The following is a 22,206-nucleotide window of genomic DNA, read 5'->3' on the forward strand; positions in this document are numbered from 1 at the left end:
CAAAAATCCTTATACCAGTCCAATTCACAAAGATCAGCGCACATAGCCGTGTCAGTGAGTTTATTAGCGTCTTCAGAGAGTTGGTGGTAACTGAAGCGCATTCATAAGGGCCAACTCTCCCAGTCTTCCCAGAAGCAGTGATTGTAGCCAGGTGAACGCATCTACATACTCGGCTTAAACATTTGTATTATTGGATGCAGTGACAGGATGCAATGACAGTTGTGTCATGAAAAGTAAAGTAAAAAATAAGGTTATTATAGGAAACTAATCAACATTTTTCGTTTTCACTGTAATATCACTAGTTTTTTTGAATCGTGATGCAATTCAATACAATTCTATCTGCTATCCGTGGTCACGATCCATACTTTGTGAATTCATCTGTCAGTCGTTTCTCACTTAAGGGTTGTCATTCTAGAAAACAGACATTTTTGATCATTTGGAATCAGCATAAAAACAAACTGACTGTTATTTATAAATTGGAAAGCCTGACGTGACTTTCATATCGTACTGATGAAACACAACTGGATGTAGCCTAATGACAAAAAGACAGCACAGAGTTTCTCAAGAAAAACGAAATATGCAGGGTCATCTGGAATTTTTTTACCTGGCTCAACTTTTGACCCAACACAAAGTCCCTGAATCAACGCATCCAACCAGTGCATCCTCCTGCAGTGTTTCAACACGGGGCTGACAAAGCCCACTAAGGCCATAAGTTGTGACGAGGCTTCACAAGCCGCAAACGTAGAACCACTGAAAATGAACCGTGTTTTGTGGTTCTGCAGTTCTCACCTGCAGTTCCTGCTACAGTTCTCCTCTGTGATCCCGTCTTCATCTTCGCCCCAAATGTCCACTGCCGAGAAAATCAGCGCCACCAGTACGGCGAAGCAGCACACCAAGGCAAAGATCACAATGCACTTCTGCTGAGACTGCAAAAGAGAGAGAGATAGAGAGAGATAGAGAGAGAGAGAGGGAGAACAACATTGATTTGCAAGGTGTGTTTCCTACTTTTCATCCCTAATGTAAAAACAAGGCCAAAGTGCCCCAACCTTGGCTCCCATTAGGCGGCTCTGGCACAACTCCTGATTTAATGCACAGCTCAGCAGGTCATAACATGATATAGAGGGGAATTTAACACAAACATGTAAGGTCTGCTTATGACCTTGCAAGTTCAGGCTTTCATATAAAGAGCATGAAGCAGGAATGAGGAGAGGAAAGTAAAGAGGGAAGGAAGAGAGTAGAGAGCAAGGAGGGAGATGGCGAATAAGAAAACAAAGCGATCAATACAGAAAAAAAACCCATTAGCATTACATATTTGGATAAGTTCAAATGCTCCCACGTGGTTGAGAAGGAAGTAATGGTCAGCATGTTTTATAAGGGGAATGAGGATGTGTAGATAAATGAAAATATTTAAAATATGAGCATCAGAAGCACCAGGATATGAAGTATTACCAGTTTTAATTATCTGGTAAACTGTGTTATGGTTATTTACCTTTTTCATGAAGCTATTGTTTCTGGTTAATTTGACACATTTTCACTTCTGTGGTGGTGATGAGACCGCTCTGTTAGCAGGATCTCATCTTCTGTATTAAACAAACTGAGAATAGAACAGATGGTTTTTCATCAACCCTGTCTCCTAGAAATTACGTTTTAGTACTAATAATTTGTTTTGCTTAATAAGTTTTGAAGGCAATGTAATTGCTGGCAGCAATTATGTTCGCTGGCAATGTTTGTCCATTCAAAAAGCTCTATATTCTATATTTGTCTACCTCACAAAAGGGGAGGGACAATTTGTAAAGAGTCATGTCTTCAAATCAGTGTTGACCTATTGATTGTTTAACCAAGACCATCATCTTTTCTAACCTCAAACCAAATGCTTTGAGCCTAACCATAAAAGCATTAATAATGTTGCAGTTGATGATCAGATTGAGGGGAAAACCACAGAAACAGGTTGTCAATAAGCACTTTCGCACACATGTTCTGTATGAATCATTTCTGGCTTTGCAAATGCATTTCATTCACGTTCTTCACTTCTGTGTGACAGGGTTTGTTTTAAATGCGGACTGTAAATTTTGACTTGTCATAACAGCAAAGACACAGCTGCAGCTCATAACATTAATGTGGCAAGAGAAAAGTCTTTTGTCATTAACTTATCATTATGAAGTAAATGTTGATTGCACGATGTAAAGACAATAGAATAATGACATGATCTGTCTTTAGATTGGTTCATGATAATACTTGCATCACTATGTAATTGTGTCTACCACCAGGATAGTATTGAGTTTAGGTTATTTACAGTTACTATCCCCAGTAGCATAAATGTTGGATGGAGGAACAACCAAAGTTACTGTGAAAATCCAAATTAAGTGTGTCCTGTGTTGTTGATGGGCTCTGAGGAAAACAGAAGGCGATCCGGTTGTCTTGACTACAACAATGTCAACAATAATATCACTTGGAAATGCTACTTTAATCATGGCTCTTCTACTTTAATTATTTGCCCCACAAAGTCATGTCAGTGAGACAGCATATGTTAATGCTTGGGCCCTGAATAAGTGGAAAAAAAGTCATTAATCTTGTAAATTAATGCACCTGCGTTTGTCCTTCCATGACGTGTGAAGAATTGAGATCTTTGTATTGATTACTACCTGATACTGTTGTCATTATTACACTAGTGTAAATATATAAGCTTTCACATTGTTTAGGTTACAACACAACCTCTTGTTCCTATTTTAAGAAAGTCAAATGTGTATTATTATCTATCATTATCATATAAACATTATATTACATTTACATTTATATCAACCCTGTACTGAAAGTCAGCAACACAGTGCAGTAGGTGTATCGATTGCAGCCTCACTCATGCTTTCAATATGTACAATGGATTTGTACAATAGATCAACTGTTTGTGAAACAATACCAAATGTATCCTGATCCCTTTGAAACCTGCCAGAAGAGCCAAGACTAATTATCCTTGAGCACAGCGGATCATTAGCACAGTCAGCCAGACTCAACTCATAATCCTCAGAGACAAATCTCATATCACACCCCATCGACCTCTGAGGCAAAGCCCCGGTTATTTTATTGTGTTATTGTAGCTCAAGACATTCATGACCAGTGGTTTCAATGTGGGAATTAATTAATCTACCAGCCAGTCAATGGAGACTCCCCAGTGGACCAAAGAGACACAGGCAGGAACATTTAGCTTCACACTCTCATCCTCACAACCATCTGCCTGAGTCTGACATGGGAATAGTGTTTTCTATTTCTTGGTGTTTATTAAACCTGATTCCTATTTGCAGATCAACCAACTTGTTCTCTCTCAATCCTCTGCGTCTCACTCTAGTTGCAAAAGGCCGACAACAGCATGAAGGTTAAAAACTTGACCTCCTGACCACAAAGCAACCGGTTCAATTCCACAGACCTGATTGGAAAAATGAAGGTGAAGGAAGAAAAAAAGGATACTTCATCTCTACTTATCATCAGAAGAGCCACAGGCTTGCTCAGCAATCACTCCCAGGCTAAATGGAGGTTAAATCAAATCTGTCACTCATCTGCTGGAACTTATAAAGGACGTAAAAGCTATAACAGATGAAGGTCTACCTGCAGGATAGAATCGCGCGCTGCATGCTTCTAAGATTTAAGTATTTGTCTACCAGCTGCTGCATTCACATGTGATCAGATCTGTATGTGCATCATGGCAGGTATGTATAAAGAAGTCAGACTCAAAGTGTCAAAAGGATGATGTTACCTGACACTAGAGCACAGGTAAGGATCAATACACCTCCAGTTACAGGAAGTAGTGTGCCTCACAGTAACTGTTAAGGAATACAAAGACTCTGTATAGTCATGGAAAGGAAGAAAGTATAGGCTACTACAGTAGCTTACCACTATTTTGGTGAATTGAGGTGGTGGCAGATATCTCAGAGAAATACATCTCAAAACCAGGACACATGACAGCTAAACCATCTGCATGGCTTGATCCCACTAGGGGTACATATATTTTTTGTAATTTGGGTGAACAAACCCTTTAAAGGTGCATAAACTGAGATTCTGAGCATTTTGATTGCTTTTCAAAGGCTCTTAACATGGCTACACCTGAGACGGTGGGTCATAGCTAATGACGCTAACAGCTGCTGCTATGATAGTGCTCTCAATGTTGTATATTGCTCCTTTAACAATGCATTTCTTGGAGAGCTGATGGTCAAATTCTCTCCTTCCCATATTGCTTCCTCACTGTAAACTGAGCACTGAAGCATCCATTTAGTATCATCATTTAAGCAAAACTCATTTTCTAAGCTAATATATACAAACTTCTGTGTTCTTTTTTGTGTCGGTGCCTTTGAGAGCCATTTTGGCTATTTACAGTTACAGTTAATTACAGCAGCATATTGCTATATAATTCCAGTCTTCTATCCGAAGCAAAAGGCAGCCTTGAGAGAGTTGCAAAAAAACGAGTCATAAATAACAGGATTTAGTGAGTGTGCTAGACTGCTGTTTTAAAAAGCTCCCAAGGGTCCATCTAAAAATGGCTGTGCAAGGTGGATGGCACGGTGCCACAAAAAACAAACACAGTCACTGTTACTGTCTCACACGCAGACGGAAGTGAAAGCCAGGCCAGAGAGGGTGGATGTTTATATCCTTAGATTAGAGGCAGAACTTTTAAACAGAGGCCTTCACTCTGCCAAACCTCCGAGTCTGCCCTTTGCTTTCTGTTGCATTAGTGGCATATCCGACTCATCGACAAGTGAGATTTAAAACAATCTGCTGTAGGCTACATGGTTTGAGTCTCAATTTTTCTTTTGCCCCGTTTTGTTGTGCTGCCATGTCAGCCGAAGCAAAGCAGAAGGAAACTAAAATTGACCCATATGGTTTTGGAAACACATTCAAGGAGATCTTGAGTGCACCTACAGAGACGCAAATTAACTTTCTTCACAGTGCAGCATGAGAAAAGTGTCAGCCGCCCAATTATCCTCTTATGAGCGTTTCCTCTTTGCCAAGACATGGCGAGAACGAGGAGCCATGCTGCTCGGAGGAAAAAAAGAGGTTTGCATCACACCAGCAAACAATGAGCAACATATCCTGGTTTAATTTGTCTTATGAGCACTCGGGGTGCTGCAGCTGTTGTGTGGACGCTAGATGTAGGGTAGAGCACAAGATCGCCTGTTGACAGGATGAGTTTTTTGGCTGGCGTTTGAAGAAACAGTTGCTTTTAGGGCGGCCGTTTCCATCCATGCACAAGAGAAGAGAAGAGAGAGAAAAAGAAAGGAAAGGGAAAGAGGAAGAAAAAGAGGATGAGAAAAGGATTTTGTCGCTAAATTTGACGGAGATTTTAACGTGACACTAAAAAACAAACTTGTTCACAGGAGATTAAATAACTAAGTATCTTCATCATGTTTTTCACCACATTGTCAGACTCTGAAGTTGAGTTTTCTCATTTTCTAATTTGTGTGTTTGTTCACTGCTGTTCACCAAAGACTTTAGATATAACGTCTCTCTTACTGTATATGTTGTAGTGAGACCGGAAAACATAAAAACAACCAACCCCTGTATACAGATCAATTGTCTCAGTACTCTCTGGACTCTTGAGATGTTGAGTGTATATTGGTAAACCTCTTGGTGCTGCTACCTGTTCAATCATCTCTCCATCACCACTCCTCCTTCTCTGCTGCAGTCATCCAGGGTTTAATCATATTTGTGACGAGCACAGGGCTCTGTTTTGGGTTCATTCTGCAAGGCAAGGCAGTTTTTTTCCCTCACCTTGTTGATAGTGTGGAAACAGTTCATGAATAGTTAATGAACTGTTGATGAGTTTTGTGGTGTGAAGGTGATAAATGTGTTGCAAATACAGAGACTTGACGTCTAGCTGTGAAAGTGACGGACACTCAGGTGCAGGTTCTTCTACATCTTACAAAAAGATGAACAAATAAAAACAATCTGATTATGATTGTTAACAGAAAATGTTGTCCTATTGGTTAAAACAATTCAAATGTATCCGTTTAATTAATACCCATTAATGTCTTTAAATTACTGTTGATGAGGTGACGACTAGCATTTCAAGATATATGGCTAAGTGTGTGTGTTTTCAGTGAGTGCAGCAGCTATACACTGTATGTACCTGAGCCTTAAGGGACTAAATAGGACCAATCAGAGCGAGGCTCCGATTCTCCGTTCTTATTGGCTGTGGGACTGTCCGGTCATATAAACGTTCGGTGGGAGGAGGCAGGAGCGTGGCAGGGAGAGGCCAGGGAGGAAATCTCCTGGATAATCCTGTGGATAGTGAGCCAAACATAAATGATGTGATGTGCCGGTAAGATATTTCTAGCGCAACTACAACCGTCTTTTCATGCAGGAAACCTTTCATCTGTGTCACAGTTCTTCCTCCATACTGTCAGTAGCTCCATACTCCCTGTCACTCTGTCTCACTCACCTAATTGGCTCACTCTGTTCACCTGCCTGTCACTCTCTCTCAGTTCACTCCGGCCACTCCCAGTTCCACTTCCAGCTCACAGCCCAGCCCCCTCTCTCTCTCTCACCACACTCTCCCTCACTCACCTAATCAGCCTCATGCAGTGCACCTGTCTGCCACACCCACCTCATCAGCACCATCCCTCATCCCGTTGCCGACCCTGCCTGCCTGTCTGGACTTCCCTGCCTTGCCTGTGCCCCGGTCAACGACTCAGCCTTCTGTCCCCTACCACCGGATTTCTACCTTGCCTTTACCTCGGTTAGCCACCTCAGCCTTCTGTCCCCGACCACGAGTTTAGCCTCCGCTTCCTCTGGTTTCCCTCTGCCTGATCCCCTGCCTGTTTCCCAATGTGAGTCTGACCCTGCCTGTCTGTCTGCTGTGTGTTCAGCTTTGAATAAAGCTCCAGAACTTTATCTGTTCTGCTTTTGGGTCCACACCCCATCCGTGACAATCTGTCCAAAGCATCAGCAGTAGATGTCAGATTTTGATGTCAGCTCATCAAGAGAACAATAGCTTCTTTGTAGGTTCTTTGTTTTGCACCGTTCAGTACTCACACTGGTAGATATTTATCTTTTAAAAGCATTTCTACGAACAGAACAAAAAAAACAGAACTCAATGCTATAAAGCTACAAGACTGTGCACCATGTCCTGCAATCATTTTGGTTTGACTCTGGCTCGAAACACTTGTGGATATAAAATAAAACCAAAAAGAAGGTAAAAGTACAAACAAACAAAAAGAAATGCAACATCTACGGGTAACCTGAATCACAAAATAAATGCCCGACAAAACACTGATCAACACAAATCAGTCTGCTCTATAGTTGTGTTAGACGAGGCCAAGACAAACAGCTTTGTGCTTGATGCAGAGGGTTTACTATCCGTCAGGCAAGCGCTGCATACATTACAGGTTATGATTGATAGTTCAGCGTTGGATTTGACCCGTTTATGGCACCAACACAACACGAGACAGATGTATCGTACCCAATCAGGCCATATTACATTCTCTCATTTACTCTGTAATATACAGTAAGACTGATGGCTGAGCATGTCCTTATAGAACATAGGCCTCATGACAGAAACTAGGTGTTATCTCAGTTAGGGATGACAGTTAGGATTTTAGGATGAAAGAAACATGTTTCCTAACTGCATTCAGGACTAACTTAGGGATTCCCCCATGTTAGGATGGCATAGACCCTGTACAAAAATAAAAATAACTGCCAATGTCTGTATGGCAATGACCACGAAGATGGGGAACAACATCAACATTAAAACATAATGATTGAAAAGCTACTCAAAACCTATGATGACGCTTTGATTTTCCCGGATCATTTATTACTATTTATCAACTGATAGATTATGTTTTATTTGATTAATGTCGTTTGTAGGCTTTGTAGAGACAAGGAGGCGTGGGGCTCTGCCAGTGGTTGTACAGATCACAAATGCACCTTGTTCTATTGCTAAGGTTGATTTATTATAGCTATTCCATCTTGAGTATCAGACCAGTACTTTCTAATAATTGATACAAGCATGACAGGACGAATCAATTTTACAGTTATAGTACGGACCTTTTAAGTTAAGATAAGATGGGAGGTCTGAATTAGGATAGGACACAGCCATGAGCATAGGAGCTGATTCTGTTATAGAAAACTTAAGTTAGGATAGGACAAGGAGGCCCCTGGAAATGAATCCAGGTTTCTCTATTTAGTTATTTTCTCATGACTCAATAGGAGACTATTTCTGTGCAACTGGCGTCTTATTTATTTAATTCATTGTGACACAGAGCAGCAATCCTGAACAGATGGTTTTAATAGATGTGCGTCTTCTGCAACTTGTTTAATGTTGTCTTCACTATCATTCATATTGTACGTTTACTTTATCGGTCTATTCTGCGCACAGAGTATGTATCTCATGTCCATCCTGGGAGAGGGCTCTCTCCTCTGTCGCTCCTTCTGAGGTGCTGGTGAAATTGACAAATTATTATTCTAATCATACACAATATTACACTACACTGACGTTAGAATTAAATAAAAAAGTAATTGTACTGAGGTGGTAAAGCGGGACTGCAGCTTAGAAAGCAACCGATTGTGTGCAGGCATTTAACATGCTGAAAATGTTAATATCACTTCTTATTATGCAGAACACCGTAGAGCTTACTGCTCTGTGCATTTATGGATTAAAACTGTAGAGTTTGTACTTTCAGGTGATGCATAAAGTTCACACTGCTGCTGATCTTGAACAGCTGTACACTGTCTCTTCCACACACAAAAAACACACTTTTATGGTTGTTAATATGAAGGTGTCATCATACTATGTAACATTTCTTCACAGTCTTTACAGCAGGGATCTGGAGATTGCAGAGGAAAGGATGATGAAACACACACTCACACACACACACTACACCTTCACGTCTCAAAGCTGCCTGGTGTAACTGCAGTCGAGGCTTCTGCACCAAGTTTTGCCATCAACTAATTTATCACAATCAAGCAACACTCACATGAAGTTAAATAAATGACTAAGCCAAGTTAATCTGAGCACAATAAGCATTACAGCAAAGTATATACATTTGAGGCTTTTTCAGCTTTGGCTGGCTATATTTTTACCCTAAAAATGATATAATTCCTAAAATTGAAATGTTGGTCTGGAATTGCAGTGTGAAAAAGCAAGGGATAGATCATTTATTATGCTCAATTATGATTGTCAGATGATCAGGAATTACGCTGCTGTACATTAAAACTTGCTTTATGCTTCTTTTATGTGTAAATGTCAGGACATGTTGAAGATGTAAAGGTGGACTGACTCTGAAAAAAAGGGTGACAGCAGTTTCCATTTAAACTTTATCTTCAGACTTCCACACCGGTCAAAGCAGAGTGTACGACATTTAAAGCTCTGAGCTCAAGGCCACTGCTACCACAACATCATTCACTACCACTGATTGGTTGTGTCTGGTCTGGACTCACTACATGTCACTACATCTTTTCCCACAGGGTTAAATGTGTAATAAATATAAAATAATCACCAAATGAATTACACAGTGTTTCCCTAATGTGGCTGCTTCTAGCATTTACATCTACACACTCACATGCAGGTAATCAGTAGCTATACTGTATGTGTGTATGTGTGTGTATATGTACTCTATTTATGTAGCTTTTGAATGCCAGCGGTGCAGAATGAGTGACAGAAAGAGAGCAATATCAGAAAGGGCCATGACATGCTGTCCACGTAAGTGCTGAGGAGGCAAGTTTCTTCGTGTGTGTGTCTAAAAGCTTGACGCAAAATGCTTCAAATGCATTTTTTTCCAATAAATTGTTTAGTTGGTCTCTCTCTCTCTCTCACCTGCCGTCTCTCTTCAGCTCTGTGTAATGAGTTGAGCCATATTTCATAAAGGCATACTCATTACACTGTGTTTACTGCCGGAGTCGGTGTTTTCTGTCTACTTCTGTCTCTTTTCAATGTATTCTCTGTATCCTTATCATCCCCATCATCACAAATAAAATGAGAGTATATGCTCAGAAAATGCTCCTGTTTAGTTTATTAAATTGGCAAGCCAAAATTAATGAAGAATATCTCAGCAACCACAAGGTCTATCATAAGAATGGTAACATTTGTGAGATTTTTGCAGATGTGTGAGCATCAGTATACATGTAAATGAAGATGGAACACAGAATAAATGAAAGATTTAATGACAAAACTGGCCACTTTCAGAGTGAATCTCCCTTTGGAATGATGCAGTTCCAGCCCAAAAACCTCCTGGCAAACCAAAGCACAACATCTGAGCATTACCTGTGCACAGACTGATGCTAATTAAGTGAAGCAGAGCAAAGTTGGAGAGGTTTTTTATTTCCCAGATCCCTTCAGTGATATTCTTTACCTGTCCACCAGATGACCTCAGATGCACGAGCCTGCCACTCCCACTTGTGCTACAATAACCTCATTCCTCTCATCTGAGCTTCCCCACCCATCTCCCCACCCGCACCTCATTTCCTGCTCATCCCTTCAGTACTTTTACCAGCCTCTGTTCCCCAGTCAGGGCCAGTTGCCATCAGCCTCATGCCTTTTTGTTTGTAGTGTCCGTAAGTCTGTTACCCGAAAACATGGCATCTCAAACTTGTTACCTGCTAGTTTTGACCCATCTCTAAACTTTAAATTTCCCATCTGCCACTATGGATGTGGTGGGTGTTTGGACTACCTTCCTGATTTTTACCCTTGCCTGCCTTGTGACTCTGTAAGTTTTTTCAACTTCTCCATAGAATCGCTGAACTGATCCTGTCTACCTGCTTTTGGATGCCTTTGGGTCATTTGCCTGTTGCCTAAAAATTATGTCAGCCACTGGTTAGCTTAGCTTAGCATGATGTCTGGAAACAACTAACCTACACTGTAAAACATTTTACTGTAAAATTACAGTAAATTACTGGCAGCAGTTTTGCCATTAAGATATTGTACAATTTACAGTATTTCTACTGTATCAAAAGAATACAGCAGCCTGCTGTATTCAAATCATACTGTGATAACGTATACCAATAGCTCTGTCCAAAGGTAACTCAATCGGCCTTCCAGCTACCTCTAAAGCTCACCAAGCTTTTATAGTTTTGTTTTTCATTTCCCAAAATGTCAAAATGTTTTATTTATACTTCATCCCCAAACAAATCAGAATCCACCACTGTTGAATGTTGAAGTCAAGGTGGAAGTGCATTCAGAAGCTGGTCCTCTAATGCAGACTCATCTCATCTCTACTTAAGGGACACACTTGCTTTGGCCTCAAGTATTCTCAAGTAAACCTTTTTGTGGCAAGATTTCAGGATGTTTTCATCCTAGCCAAAAGCTTCCTTTTTCTTTCCGTGCTACAGTTTGGTCAATGCATGAATACATGCTGTCATGACACAGAGCTGGATGATTGTGATGTTTGAAGGTGGCTGTGTAAACCAGGGTGGGTTAAAAAGAGACCCATCTTCATCAGGTGTCATAAAACCTTTCTACCGTCTGTGATCAGGGTGACACCGACATGTCACTCAGGCTGAGGGGAGAGGATTGTCCCGGAGGACTATAATCAAAGTTGAAATAAAAGGGACACTAAAATAAATTGCATCCGTCACTTTGATTAGCAGGCATTCGACATAAAAACAGCCTGACATGTATGGAAGGAATAGAGGTTCAAAATGATAATATTACATCGTCTTTCACATTCAAGAGCAATGTCACAGCTGATGTACGTTTGTTAACGGCAAACGATAAGGTGAACAGTGTTGCTGATTTTTGTCATAAATGTTTTGCACAGAATCTATAATGGGACTGTTATATTGACAAAATCAACTATAAACTCTGCTATACGATGAAGTCATTAGTTTTGGTCGCAAATATTATTGTTAATTTAAGTTAACGTGCAAAGCTGGGATGTGTGCATGTGCTGGAAGCTGTTGCCAATTATCCATTAGCATCAGAGCTTTGTGGGCTAATCCACATTGGAAAATGAAGCAAATTTTAGAGGCAGCCTGACTGAATACAGCTAAGGAGAAAAATTCCTTTGGTGCAATATTTTAGGCAAAACTGCACTTTCTCATGCATACCCTATGGACAATTTCAAAGACATTTCACCCTCCAGCATGACTGCTGCATGGTCATCGCCTCTCACCTGCCCTTTATAGCTCTGCATTATACAAAAGACAGTTTCTCTGTTTGATTTGTTGCAGGTTTTCTCTCTTCTGATGCCTTATCACAACGATTTGCTTATGAAGATTAGTCAGTGTCATTACAGGGTGACCTAAATTGTACTTTTCAATTTGAAATCCTAATAAATACCGTGGAGAAAGACAGAAGAGCAACAAAGTGTATGTCGTTCAGACTGAAATGACAGTGTGCTGTCACAGCTTGTCCCCGTTTTGAGCAGTTGCTTGCTCCCACCTGATGGAAAGTGACATGGAGTGCACCTCTCCAGAGACACTGTGTGCTCTTAGTTCATCCAACTGCCTGTCTGCTGGCGTCTCCCGAGTGAACGCAGGGCTCCAAGTGCCCCGCCAGCCGGATGAGCAGTCAAACAGATCTGCGCTTACTCAAGCACAAATCACAGCAGCTTTATAAAGAAGTGACTTCACGATAACAGAGGGCTATGATAATGAAGATTATCTGTCGCCCAGGTCATGAGGTTTCTAGTTTGATAAACGAAACTGGCCACGATGTGCAAAGTTCAACACAGTTTTGGCCTCTTTGATGAGTAAGAAATGTCTTCAAAACTACAAAGCAAATCCAGTCAACTTTGAATCACAGAGTAACCGGCTGGCAGAGGGCCCTTTTTCCATCTCTGGATAATTTTAAAAAGGACTGATCATCTGAGCTTGACGCCACTGGTCAAATAAAAATAAGAAATGGATGACCAGATTCTTGGCAATCGGCCTGTAATGGCTGGAGGCCCAGACCTACATGTCTTTGAAGATTTTCCACTATCAGTCTGTTTGACAGTTCTGTCATGTCGTGTGCATTTGTGGACCTGCCATTGGAACAGAAACTTTTAATAGAAACCTTTGTAGTCATAAATATGTCACTTGTGTATATATAACAATAACCCCAGGGTAATTCTATGCAATGCTATATCAAGAGTTACTGCTCTCACTTGTCTTTACTTTTTTCTTCCACTTAATAACTTAAATTGACTTTAAATAAACACTGTAATTGTAATTTGATGCTTTTTGTATCTGGGAAGCTCAGATGTAATTTAAAAAAAACATTGTGATGCACCCAAAGGTCCAGATGACCTTCTGCTTACATTGCATAAAAATGAATGATTGGATTTTGATCATGGACAAAAGCTTTTCTTTGGGATGTTTTCTATGGATGTTCTGATGGTCATGCTGATGGTGTTAATGTTCTTTCTCTATAAAGTCCTTTTAAGATTTACTCACGGTAAATGTGAACAAAAATAAAACATTATTCACTTTATCTGCCTCTACACAGCCATGTGTAATGAAAAGCTTTCTGCAAACAGAAACATGACCTAGCTAGATACAAACTTCTGTCGTTTTTCACTTTCAGTCTGAATCCGCACAACATCATTGGAGCAAATCAATAGAGCAGGAACACCATCCATCTTAAAGACAGGTACACACAGAACGGAGCGTACAACCTCGAATACAGAAGGAGAAGAGACAACATTTAGGATGTTTAGCTTTAATACCAACAGGGCTGCAAGAGCATTTCACAAACACCCACTTACCTGTAATGGCACAAACTATCACACATTTTGAAGTGTGTCATATATTAGATAATAGATTCTATGGGTTGAAACCTAATACAACAAAAATCCCAACATTTTCACAAATTCTTAGAGAAAGACATGCCATAACTGTTCTCTCTCCTAGTGTTCTTGTTTTCCAAGGTAGAAATCAGTATGAACGCAATCACATCTCAGCAGTGCCTCTCTTCTTTTATCCCTCTCCCTTTTACTGTTGTACAATCAGCCGCTGCTCTCGGCTCAGAGAGATGAACTCTGATACTGTGTATTCTCTATCCAGGGAAATTGTGGTGCTTTCATGCAGTCCTTGAAGGATGAATGTTTAAGGAGAGAGATCTGTTTTCCAGTGGGTACTACAAACAAATACCTTCTGTAAATTAAATGTGTTATGGCAAACCATAATTCTTGAACATGCATTTTATGAATGTGTAAGCAAACAACTGCTTTGTGTCCTCCTAAAGAATATAAGTCAAATAGTCACTTTCCTTTTAACTCTGTTTTGGTCTCCACCAACTCTGGAGGGAAATATCTGGCTCTTAGCTGCTTAATGCTGCAGTATGTTCATCAGGTGCTAAGTTTGTCGGTTTTCAGTTTGGTGCTGAGCAGATAGTGTTGGTTGCAGTGGGTTTTTAGAGTCAATGAAAACGATGCAATGAGAGTGGTGAGATTGAAACAACACAGTAAAGTTGTAAAGTTGGCCTGACAGCTAAACAATTAATTGAAACTAGCATTAAAGCTTATTAAAGACGAGTGGAGCTGCAGATTCATAAGATTAATCTCTTTCGGCTTATTGTCACATTGATTTTGTTAAGATGAGACACTTCAGGCAAAAACATTGTTTTCTCATGCACTGGTCAATTTTGAGATTTTAGTCTATTTTGCTTTCATAACATTCTTTCAGCCTAGGGGGGAAAGAAAACATCCAAAATACTAATTTAGGTTTTTATTTTACGACACTTTGTTTATTGTCTATTGCTTTTTCCTAAAATCCTCCAAAATTAACACAAGATAATGCCTTATTTCATATTTGAAGATAAAAGTTCAGAAAACTTCTCATTAAAAAAAATCAATTGTCGTAATGGAAGTAATCAACTGGGAAAGTGTCATGGTGATATCTATTAGTTCAATTTTTTACCCTATTCATCAAAAGTGTAATTTGACAATCCATATCTTTAAAGGCCGTTTTCTCAAACTGAGTATTTTCTCAGACGCTGAGCCAGAAATTTCAACTTAAGTAGCACTTACATACACCAAACTTTCCAGCTCATTCTTATCTATATTCTGAAGGTTAACACATGTTCATATATCATTCATATCCCGATTAATGGAAAAAATGTTTTCCTAAAACATGGCGATTATTGTTTGTTTTAATGGCTGTTGACAGTATTTTCTGATTTACGAAATGTTAAAAGGAGATCCGAAATCCCCTGTGTAAAACCTTAGACTTTAAAATGTCAACAAAATAACAAGCTACTTTGAACCTGGCTTCATCCAATCTTCAGATTTCTGTTTTATAAATCAACAAGACAAGTTTCATTATTAGTTGAGCTGTGGCGTCCTCGGCAGCCAGTCAGTTTCGTTCTCAGTGGGTGCTGGTCTCCGCCAGCTGCGCCTTGTCAATAAATAAACCCTATTCACCTCTAGTATCAAAGCTATGAATTATTGCAACAAAGTTGTGGACCAGACAGCTAAACAATGAGCTGAAACTTGCTGAAAAAGCTGCCTGCTGGGAAATGAAGAGTCTGCAGATAATTCTCTGTGTAATGACAAAGGAGTTGCTCGGGCGATATATATTCATATCCCTTGATATTATAAAGATATTGATTAGAGCAGCTTTACTGTAAGTAAGCCTAGAATCAGAAAAAATGTGACATTTCATTAAAAGTAATCATAATTTTAGTAAAATTAACTAATTAATGAATTGCACTGTATATTTTTATATTCTCTGGTAAACTGATTCAGGTGCTGCATAAAATAAAGCTCACACAGTTTAATGACAAACACACACACACACATAAACACACACACACACAAACACACTCACACACACACACACACACACACAACACACACACACACACACACACACACACTCTTATCCTATTTCTTGGTGTTGACACTGTTATATATCACGCAGGATGCAATTGTTCTGTGTCCCTTCATTTAATTTATCTGACAAATCTCTTCTGGTATGTTGAACCTGTTGTGTCCCCAAGTTCTTGTTCCAGTGAGACTTATAAATAAAGTTGTTCTAAATTTAATTGCGTCTGTGTCAATGAAAGCACCGATTCCTCTGTAGGAACTAAATGCGAGGCCGTCCATCACTTCTCAAGGCAGTCGAGGAGAGAGTTGGAGCTTGACGGTCCCAGCAGTTCCGATCTCTCCCAGATTCACTCTGACAGTCACACACCGTCGTACCTAAACTCATCAAATCCAGTTCAACTGGGAGCTGTGCTCTCAATCTGTTTACTCAATCCCTCTTCCTGCATCCTTTATCCCCTGGATCTATTCCCCACTATGGGCTCGTCTGCTCTGCCTGTAAGGCCATTGCACTGCTGGGAGGCCTGCTGAAATTATCCATCACAGAGCCTAATCCACTATGTCATATTTTTCACAAGGGAGGCTGGGATGCAGAAGCTTATGTGTGTAATTTGTGCAGGAAAACTCTCCATAGCAAAGAAAACAGTAATTTATGCTTTCAATTGCAGCAGCATACTGGTCGCTTACTGGAGTATATCCTGGCTGCGACAACGGGGGCTGTGACTGATGCACCTGTCTGTCCAGAGAACACTAGAACTGATTGGTTCCTGGTGAGAATGATTTCTCTGCCTCTGGTCGGATGTGGATACTTGTGTGACCCAGCCAATCAGGACTGATTAATGGTTGCACAACGGGTGCAATGAGTGATTAGGAAACTCTGCGATGGCCTACTTACGGTTTAAATTTATCTTCATGCGTGTCAAAAAATGTCCCCGTATTAATAGTTAACACTGACAATATAATGTACAAATACTAATGTTCAAACACTGAATGCAACCACCTATGTATCATCTTATGAAGGCCAGTCAGGTGCAGTCTGCCCTTCTTCGCTCGCATTACTGTAACTTTTCTCTGACCTTTGCAATGACTGACTTAACAGAGAAAGGTCAGTGTCCATCTCTGAAGACAGACGCCAGCGCTGGCCTTGAATCTGACCTGTAGAAGCTGACAGTGTTTGTGTGTGTGAGAGAAAGAGGAAGGCAGACAGGTCAGATAGAGAAGAAGGAGGAGAAATCACGATAGAGATTCATGAGGAGAGGATCAGAACATGACAAGATGATGGATTTAAGGTCATATCTCACAGGAAAAAAGACAGCACACATAGCGTGCTGCTGTTCTTGTGAAAACCAGACTTCTATTGATTTTTAAAAGCTGTGAAGACAAAGAATAACAGCCATGTGGGCTTTCGCTCAGTGTAAATTTATGTCCGTGACATTTTAAGACACGGCAGTGGCATTTCAGCATTTAAACGTGTGTTCCTTCTTGTGCCAAAGTGTACTGTATTTTAAGTAGTAAAGAGAAGTATTTGAGGGCATTGGCCATAGCTAAGAACTCTGGGTAAATAACTGAGATGGGAATGATAATCAAATTCTCCAGCTAGGGGCCCATAAGATTTGTCCTCAACTCTCAATCTGCAAGAGTCAACAGTGGTTAAGGGGAGACAGCAAACTGAGATGAGATGAAAAGAACATGTGTAGATGCTATTTATCATAGCATCATACTAAAATGTTGTAGACTCTTAGTTTCCTGTATATATTTTGTTCGTCTGGTCTCATTGTCAACCTGTTTATTTGATCTCAACTCTGTCTTCTTTAGTAGCTGAGTCTCTGTTTCTGCATTTCTTCCACTAATCCAAACTCTAACAGAGCAGAGTGCTGCACTATTGTAGGCGACATCACATACAGTGTTCTGTACTTTTCTTGGACTCTTTGACGTCTTCTCTAATTTTGTAACTTTTTTAATTGCTGTGAAGTTAAAATCTTGGCACTTTACCCTTGTGCTGCCTTTATATATATATATATTTTTTGTTTTTGGCAGAACAGACCCATTGAGTCAGAGTGACCTTAACTGCGCCATGAATGTGATGTACCATCTGACCAAAGAAAAGTCCTTGTACTACACCACAGCTTACTATGCACCAAGGACTTGAAGATGCACTTTTATAACGGCCTGACAGCATTCCTGCAGTCTTTTTCTCAGCACACATTCTGGACTTTGCAGTACAATCTCATAAATCATGTTTTTTGTTGAGAATCGCTTTGGCTCATTTTTTTGAAACAGACTTAAAATTATTTAAACTGTTGGTGCAACTTGTCACACATTTCTCATGGTACATCACAACTCTATGGCTTGTCTGCAAAATGTATTTCATGCTTCAACACCTCGCAAAGATCAATACTTCACATTTCACAGCAAAAGCATGTGTGTAGCAATTTGTTATATGTACAGTAAATCAAAAATTCACCTTTGATCTTTCATGTAAAGTAATTTACAGTGAACAGCACATTTGTCCCAAAATGCAACAATGACAAAACCTGCAGTAGTTCAGTTTAAAAACAACAAATTGCACCTGATCACAGTATGTAACACTGTCATATAGATATTTATGGAATATACATCTGACAGATTTTTGATAATTGAATAGATCATTTTTCATATGACGACTCAAACGATGAAGGAATGTTGGGAAGAGACTGACAGTTTTCGATTTTGATCAGCGAGTCATGTGCAACCAACTGTTTATAGATTTAAACATATTGTGAAAAAAGTAATTCTCATTCAAGAATTAAGCAAAAGAAAATGAAAAAAAGAACAGTAATAAATCATAATTTATTTCCTTTTTTGAGAGTTTACAACAGAATCTCAACAACTATCAATCATGCATATACTCTCTCTTCCCCCTTGCAAAGCCGCTGTTCCCATTGATCCAAGCTGGGCTCTCAAAATCAATAAGTCAATTATAGTCCCATTTAAATTACATGAGAGCCATGCTGACCATGATGAGACCTGAGCCCACCGTTAACTCACCCAATCAAGGCTTCGTCCGTTCAGTCAGCTCTGCACAAGTCTTCCTTTTGGTCAAGCCTTTAAGCTGTGAGCGCTTAGTTACGCAAGACACACAAACAACACACACACACACAACAGATCTGCGTGCATTGCCTACGCTTAAGAATGTCTTTGTCAGCTCTGACACTGTAAAGATATAAATATAAATGTATATATATTCAGCATTGAGTGGGTGGAAAACAGTGAAAAGACTTATCTTTTGCCGTGTTAGCGATAAGAACGAGGAAAGAAATATGTCAGGAGTTTTCTTTTTTTTGGCCCTTTCAGAGTCTGTTCACAGTACAGTTTAAGTACATCCCAAAAGCATCCTCTCTATGTTGTCTGTTTCTGTATATGTTAAAGAGATAGAAACAAATCATCATCATTGATTTATAACATCACTTAACTGACCTGAACTCTTGCAGACTTAAGTTATTTTATACCTGCCAGATCCCTAACAAGCTGTATATTTAATTAAGCTGTATATTTAATTAAGGAAAAAAACCTAATTAAACCTGCAATAACTGTTCTTTTCGGCAGCCTTGGAGCAGCAGAGGCAAGCTGTGAACACAACATTAACACATCATCGCTTTTAAGTTGGAAAACTTGTTGTTTATTTACACATCCAGCCGTGAGGTAGCAACATTATCCTTCATTTGGAGTTGTGTTTCAGGCCACCTGATGAATATTCACTCTCTTTTAGCGCTGTGTTTGTTTTTTAACCAACTCCTGAGGGAAATGTCTGGCTCCTCAGCAGCTAAATGCTCCACTTTGTTCATCAGCTTGTTTGGTGCTGAGCAGGTTGAGCACAGTTCAGTTTGTAGGGTTAAAAACAGCTGACTGTTGTGTGCGGGACAGCTAAACAATGAAACTCATTATGAAGCTCTGTAAAACGAAGGGAAGCTGCAGATTCAGGTGATATCAAGCCCATTTACAATGCCCCCTTGTTTTCACAATGTCACGTAGATTTTGTTATTATAATAATAATAATATCAATGATAGCCGCTTTAGTATTCTGCAATTCCAAAGCTTTTGTAGTTGTCCTCATTAGTAGACTTTAAATATTACATCTTAAGTATGACTTTTATTCATTATTTCTAATTTGGACTTGGACAGGTGTATTGTATTCTACGGATCTTGAGATACTTATTTTGTTAATTTAATGTACATATATGAGCGATTATTGGAGGTGCAATAGATGTTTGTGATTTTACTCTGTGTTTCATTGGCTGTTGTAGCCTTTGAGTTGAGCTGAAGATGTGTGCTTTTATTTTTCTGTGCACCTGTCCACCAGGAGTGCATTATGTATTGGATTGTGCCAAATCTCCATTAAGCCTCCATCATGAAGTTTGAGCAAAGTGCAAAGATTCAATTGGTTGTGTTGCGTTATATATCTGATTGCACCGTTAGTTTATTAGTCTACTGTGCATACACTCTTTTATAATAAGAATGCCTTTGGGGATATGAAATATGTTTAATCTGTTTTATCTCTCCACTTCCGCCATTTCATTATTTTCTTTTATCAGTTTTTTATCATCCCTTTGTTTGACAACTCCACCAACACTTTCATTTATTCTGCTTTCTTTCTAATTATGTTAAGAAGAGTTTTACAGATTAGGTTTATTATTATCACTTTTCTACCCACACTTTTTCCTTTCCAACCCTCTGAGCCAGCATGTCAACACTACTCCTTTACACCTTCTATACTTTCTAAGTAGATCTGATACTCCAACCTATCAATAATAAAAATCATGATATCACACTGACAATATGCTCCTGCTGATGTAGCGATACATGAGATATGTGCTTTTTGTTGACGACGGTACTCTACCTACATACAGCGTTCTCTTCTTACTAAAAAGCAAATGTTATTGGCGACCCGTGCATTTTTTTCCACGCTTCCGATGGCGTTTCCTGCCACTGCTCTCCTCTGCATATCCATAATAGCAAGTGTATCCTATTGCCGTCGGTCACGTCACTACCAACTACACTTCAGTGCTCGTGTGTGTGTGTGTGTGTGTGTGTGTGTGTGTGTGTGTGTGTGTGTGTGTGTGTGTGTGTGTGTGTGTGTGTGTGTGTGTGTGTGTGTGTGTGTGTGTGTGTGTTACTCCATGTGTTTGTGGTGGCATCAGCAGGATGTTCGGTTACACTGGCTCAGCTGGTGTGTATAGACAGAGAGGATGGTTTACTGCGTATATACACACACACACACACACACACACACACACACACACACACACACACACACACACACACACACACACACACAAAGCATAGCCAGTGAGGCACACACATCATTTGAGAGCCAAAAGTGTTTCATTAAAGCTCTGCCAGGAGAGCTGCTTGGGCTTGATCCCTCGACAAGCCACAGGCCTCGGCTAAATTACCGCCATGTCGGTGAACAAAGAAAGAAGGAGAGAGATGGAGACCGCCATGAATCGATTCATAAGAAGGGCTCACTTCTCCATCTCCTCTTGTTTAATTCCACTGGATTTGTGATGGCAGAGTGAGGACATTATCAGCAGCTTTAAAACACCGAACAAATCATCAAAAAAAATATGTCCTTTGATAAGATTGTAGAAGCTGATGAGAATACTAATACATAATAACAGAAACTGGACCCAAACTTTTTCTTTTCTGTGTCAAAGTCATATATATTTTTTTCATAGACAAATAAAGTGATCACCTTGGGGACAAAGAGAACTGCTCTCCAGAAGGGGCTTCGGCACCATATCTGCAGTGCAGCTAAAATAAAGCTGAGCAACAACTCTTCACCGTGACCTTTTTCAGAGTCTTGTAGAAAATACAACTTTTAACAAGGCAGAACTTTGTGAAATACAATAGGGTGTTTTTGTCATCTGTGCTTTTATGCCTGTGTGCGTATATGTGTGTGTGCGATTAAGTGTGTGTCTTTCTTACATAAATTCAAACCCTGCAGCTGCTCAATGACAATATGTCAGTTGCATAGACTGTATATAAGAAGTGGACGTAGCCACCCATTGTTGTTGTGTACTACAGTTTTGAAGCCTTGAGTTAATACAATCAAACACTGACGAAAACATTTTTCTTGACCTGAAAACCCACTGTTGTAAGATGACAACAACGACAACTCCCACACCGGACAGCACAGTGGCAGCAAACTATCAATCACAAGGAAGCCCCGCCCTAAAGCTTAGCCCGCATTATGGTCTATTTTACTCTAAATGGACCATCATTTACTTAATGAACATCACTCTGTATTGAAGAGGACTTGAAACTAGAGATTGATAACTTGAGATTTAAAAAGATTAATCATCCCCTGATGTCAATTAGATATACAGATTGCAAGTTTAAGGCACTTCAGCATTGGCTTCACTTTTCAGGCCCCGAAGTTTACGCCTAGTCAGTTGACAGGAATAGTATGTATGTGTGTGTTTATTGTTCCTGGTGTTACTGGCTT

The 22,206-nt window shown here is 39.8% G+C and overlaps 1 protein-coding gene across 1 annotated transcript in view; it reads right to left on the reverse strand.

The window, feature by feature from the left end:
- Positions 1-22,206, reverse strand: part of LOC129092596 (inactive phospholipase D5-like) — a 52,895-nt gene that overhangs the window by 14,749 nt on the left and 15,940 nt on the right. Inside the window, exon 2 of the mRNA XM_054600599.1 lies at positions 790-926. Coding sequence (XP_054456574.1) covers positions 790-926 — 137 coding nt within the window. The remainder of the gene's footprint in view (positions 1-789; positions 927-22,206) is intronic.

This window comes from Anoplopoma fimbria, chromosome 6 (genome assembly GCF_027596085.1).
Source record: "Anoplopoma fimbria isolate UVic2021 breed Golden Eagle Sablefish chromosome 6, Afim_UVic_2022, whole genome shotgun sequence".
Classification (NCBI taxonomy): domain Eukaryota; kingdom Metazoa; phylum Chordata; class Actinopteri; order Perciformes; family Anoplopomatidae; genus Anoplopoma; species Anoplopoma fimbria.